Source organism: Palaemon carinicauda, chromosome 17 (genome assembly GCF_036898095.1).
Source record: "Palaemon carinicauda isolate YSFRI2023 chromosome 17, ASM3689809v2, whole genome shotgun sequence".
Lineage (NCBI taxonomy): Eukaryota > Metazoa > Arthropoda > Malacostraca > Decapoda > Palaemonidae > Palaemon > Palaemon carinicauda.
The window spans coordinates 64,682,872-64,684,958 of record NC_090741.1 but is presented as its reverse complement, the minus strand read 5'-3'; the positions used below and the strand labels follow the sequence as shown (position 1 = coordinate 64,684,958).

The window sequence follows — 2,087 nt, the reverse complement described above, 5'->3', positions numbered from 1 at the left end:
CAGAGTAGGTGTAATGGAGAGAGGGTAAGGGGGGTTAGGGGTTGTTCAGCGTTAGGACACGGGACAGCAAGAGGGAAAACATGGAGAGGAGGAGGAGGAGGGGAGAGCGTAGGAGGTACTGGTCAAGAGCCTTCTCCTCCCCCCTGCCCACCAGCACAGCTAGCTATAGCTAGCAGCATTCCAGCGCGCAGCAGTCAATCCCCCCCCCCCTTTCCCTTATCACCACGAACTACCTCCCAACCCCTCCACCCCCCCCAAACGAAGTTGAATGCCGACAGAACAATTTCCCCTCATCTGAACTTTCCCCGCGCGGCGTCAGTGTGGTGCTGCAGCGCGCCAAAACCACAAGTCCCGGGACAAGTGCTGCCCGCGATGCGCACTTCCATCGGCCACGTGGTCTGGAACAACGGTGTCACGAAGGACGCTGCTGCTCAGCGGGAGTCTCTCTCACTGCCGCGGAGAATCCGCTGGTGGTGATTCGGGGTCTGGAATAAGGCGCGGTGGTTCTTATTTAGGGGGAAAAGGGCAAGAGGTTTTACTGGAAAAGACAAGAAGTAAAATAGGTATAGAATTTACGTTTGAGAAAGACGAGAATCCTTTTGATTAAAAAGGGGAATAAAGAATTATTGCTGAAATAGCCAAGAGTTTCTTATTAACAGGAACGAAAAGAGTTATTTCTATAACAATAAAAGACAATAACACGTTTTATTAAAAAAAGAAAAACAGCAAAATTCATTTTTCAAATAAAACAACTCTAGTTCTTAAAATTCCGAAAAGAACCTCAATACCAATAAAATCTTTAATCTAAATGCTATGTCATTCAACGCCCTCATGTGTGCGAGTGATAATTTAACAGCAAGTTGAGAACGCAGTTTTTTTTTATAATCTAACATCTCTGGAAAAAAAAAAAAATTAGTTTACGATGTCTGGCCCAAGTGCAGAGAGTGTGACGGCGCCGGTGTTCCTAACGATCGTTTTGGGGATTTCGTCTTGTTACAGCAATATCATCACTTATCCGCCAGGTGAGTTATTAGTTATTAGTTATCTAAATAATAATCAGTTGCAAAAAAAAACACACACAAACACACACACAAGCACACACACGCGTGTATATATATATATATATATATATATATATATATATATATATATATATATATATATAGGTTCCGACTTCTTTAAAAGTCTCAGGTGGCATGGTTGGTAGCGTCCTTGCCTTTCATTTGAAGGGGCTAGGGATCGATCCCAGTATGAGGTGGAAAAAGATATATATATATATATATATATATATATATATATATATATATATATATATATATATATATATATATATACAAACTCACACATTTCTCTCATTTGTAACTTAATTTAGGTAGGACGTTTTTCAATCAACACAATTCCCTCGTGGCTATACAAGTATTGTACAGGAATTCCCTGATTACTGTTAAATCATTTAGCCCTACTAAGCATTGTGAGATTTATCCCCGGTCTCTCAATGGTCGTAGGATGCTATGCTTATCATATATATATATATATATATATATATATATATATATATATATATATATATATATATATATATATATATATATATAAAACATAATATATATATATATATAATATATAAAACATAATATATATATATATATATATATATATATATATATATATATATATATATATGATGAGATATTCCAAACAGGATTTATCTGTCCAAAGCGAATCGTCTCTATAAGTAAAAAAAAAATGTAAAAAATTGAAAAAAGTATAAAAGATTCTCCCTTAACTGTCGGCGTTTATTTTTTATTTTCGTTTTTTAACTTCGCTTGCATATAAAACACTCACCTTTACCGTGCTTTTTTTTTTTGGTTTTTGTTTTTTAACTTTCGGTTTTATGACGTCATATCCATTTGAAATAAAGTGCGTGTGTGTGGACATTGATATATGTCTGAATATGTGAAGTGAGGGGGGAGTGGAAAAAAAAAATTTGCTGGAAAGATTTTCATTTTTTGGATTATGTAAAAAATACCATTAATTAAAACGCACAGGTAGAGTGGATTTCGAATACTGATTTATGAACAAACAAC

General features: G+C 35.9%; 1 protein-coding gene across 1 annotated transcript in view; it reads left to right on the top strand.

The window, feature by feature from the left end:
* The first annotated feature begins 356 nt into the window (after positions 1 to 356).
* Positions 357 to 2,087, top strand: part of LOC137656109 (lachesin-like) — a 505,216-nt gene continuing 503,485 nt past the window's right edge. Inside the window, exon 1 of the mRNA XM_068390286.1 lies at positions 357 to 1,022. Coding sequence (XP_068246387.1) covers positions 923 to 1,022 — 100 coding nt within the window. The 5' untranslated portion in view covers positions 357 to 922. The remainder of the gene's footprint in view (positions 1,023 to 2,087) is intronic.